A 2,545-nucleotide genomic window follows, 5' to 3' on the forward strand; every position below is an offset into this window, starting at 1 on the left:
TTAAATAAGAAGAATGAGAACAAGAGAGGGAAAAGGAGGATGAATAGGAGGAAGGGAAGGCAGAGGAGGAGAAAAAGAAGAAAACCTGTTCCCAGCCAGATGTGGTGGGTCACGCCTGTAATCCCAGCACTTTGGGAGGCCAAAGTGGGTGGATCACAAGGTCAAGAGATCGAGACCATCCAGTCCAACATGGTGAAACCCCATCTTCACTAAAAATACAAAAATTAGCCGGGCATGGTGGCGGGCGCCTGTAGTCCCAGCTACTCAGGAGGCTGAGGCAGGAGAACCGCCTGAACCCAGGAGGCAGAGGTTGCAGTGAGCCAAGATCGAGACCATGCCATTGCACTCCAGCCTGGTGACACAGCAAGACTCTGTCTCAAAAAAAAGAAGAAGAAGAAAGAAAGAAAGAAAGAAAGAAAGAAAGAAGGAAAGAAAGAAAGAAAGAAAAAAAGAAAGAAAGAAAACCTGTTCCCTATTACCAGCAACAGTGTTCACAGCCTGCTGCGCTCTGCTAGGCCAGTTCCTCTCTCCACAGAGCCAAATATGCTATCATTTGGTGACGTTGCTATATTAACTAAAATTAGCAAGTGACCTCTGCTTCAAAACTATATTAGGTCAATGCACTTTTGTTTTATCTATAAAGAATCTTTTCCCTTACCAGTTTCACAATTGTGCCAGTTTTCCCAAGTTCTAAAAGGCCCTTGGCATTTAGGAGTAGAGAAGCAATGCTTTATATAGTTTGCATCACTCTCAGCCCTACTTGATAGGAATCAAGGGTGTTTTAAAGCAGAAAATGACTGGCGTCAGTGTAACAAAGCAATTTGACTCTCTTGTTGGTCAGCCCATGTTACGTTTTAATCTGAATTTGCAGCTTTAGTACCTAAATGAAAGTTTGCTTTCAGGTGTATTTTCTCTGATTGTTTTTCCTCTCAGATAATGCTACTGTAATGGAAACTAAGCCAGCCTCTTTGCCATCTCTTCACAGCTACAATTTATTTTTCCAAATAAAACCATATTGACTATATTTTACCAAGAAAAGTTATTCTTTGTACTTATTATTTTTCTAGATCAGCAACTTTGCTTAATTGTTAAAGATTATGCTTTCAACAGAGTTTTTGTAAATGATGGTTTGGGGCAAATATGTACAATAAATAATTCTCTTCTAAGCAAATGACTGAATGATGTGAGATTACCTAGTTTGGGAAGTAATAGCGTTCCTTCAGGGGAGGAATGAAAGAGAGTAATGGATATCAGCCATACCAGTACTATTAACTGGATTTTGTCTTTTGATGATCCTGGAGTTGGCTTGTGTTATTGGACATGGCACTCAGCTCCCATAACACTTACTGTGCTGGTAAGAGCCAGTTGCAATCCCAGTGGGGGCCGTAAAGAATGTGCCAGTTAGTTGAGACAGCTGGGAAAGAACTTCAGTTCCTGCCTCTGCATAGTCAAAAATACTTTTGTTAGTTTACTCATATGTTTTGCCATGGAAGATGATATAACTTGGATATTTGTTCCCTCCAAATCTCATGTTGAAATCTAATCCCCAGCGTTGGAGGTGGGGCCTGGCAGGAGGTATCTGGATCATGGGGGCAGATCCCTCATGAATGGCTAGTGCCATCCCCTTAGTGATGAGTGAGCTCTCACTCTGAGGTCACACAAGATCTGGTTGTTTAAAAGTGTGTGGCACCTCCTCCCTCTCTCTTGTTCCCGCTCTAGCCATGTGACACACCAGCTGCCCCTTCACCCTCTGCCGTGATTATAAGCTCCCCAAGGCCCTCACCAGACGTCAAGCAGATGCCAGTGGCATGCTTCCTATACATCTCGGAGAACCACGAAGTAATTAAACTTCTTTTCTTTATAAATTACCCACCCTCAGGTATTTCTTTATAGCAATGCAAGAACAGACTCATCCAGAGCAGTTAAATATTACGTACGGGCACTAAAGAGATGGCCAAGAAAGGCCGCTAGCAGTTCTCGTCTTCCATTCAAACCACTCCATTGAACAGTCCATGAACACTTTATAGTTCACCCCTAAATACTGAAGCCGAAACAATCTGAGGACTAAACTACAGGATGGAGAAAGAGGGCATGGAGTTTGATCTGGGGCTTATTTTCAGATTTGGAATACCCAGCCCAAAGAAAGAGAAAAATCTATATATTTTTTCTAAAATAGTCTGACTCAAAGGATAAGTCTCATTGTAAGAGGACAGATTTTAAAAAGTTAAACACAGGATGGAATATGATGGTTAAAATTTAGCCCCTTCCCTGGGCAAAGACTTCATGACTAACACACCAAAAGCAATTGCAACAAAAGCCAGAATTGACAAATGGGATCTAATTAAACTAAAGCGCCTCTGCAGAGCAAAAGAAACTATCATCAGGGTGAACAGGCAACCTACAGAATGGGAGAAAATTTTTGCAATCTATCCATCTGACAAAGGGCTAATATCCAGAATCTACAAGGAACTTAAACAAATTTACAAGAAAAAAAGAAAAAAAAATACAAAAAAAACCCAACCCCATCAAAAAGTGGCCAAAGGAT

General features: G+C 41.3%; 1 protein-coding gene across 2 annotated transcripts in view; it reads right to left on the reverse strand.

The window, feature by feature from the left end:
* The window catches only part of ECT2L (epithelial cell transforming 2 like), a 112,317-nt gene that overhangs the window by 45,272 nt on the left and 64,500 nt on the right, over positions 1–2,545 (reverse strand). For both annotated transcript variants that reach the window (XM_011978411.1, XM_011978412.1), the window contains one exon: positions 1,348–1,440. In XM_011978411.1, coding sequence (XP_011833801.1) covers positions 1,348–1,440 — 93 coding nt within the window. The remainder of the gene's footprint in view (positions 1–1,347; positions 1,441–2,545) is intronic.

This window comes from Mandrillus leucophaeus, unplaced genomic scaffold, assembly GCF_000951045.1.
Source record: "Mandrillus leucophaeus isolate KB7577 unplaced genomic scaffold, Mleu.le_1.0 Scaffold194, whole genome shotgun sequence".
NCBI lineage: Eukaryota > Metazoa > Chordata > Mammalia > Primates > Cercopithecidae > Mandrillus > Mandrillus leucophaeus.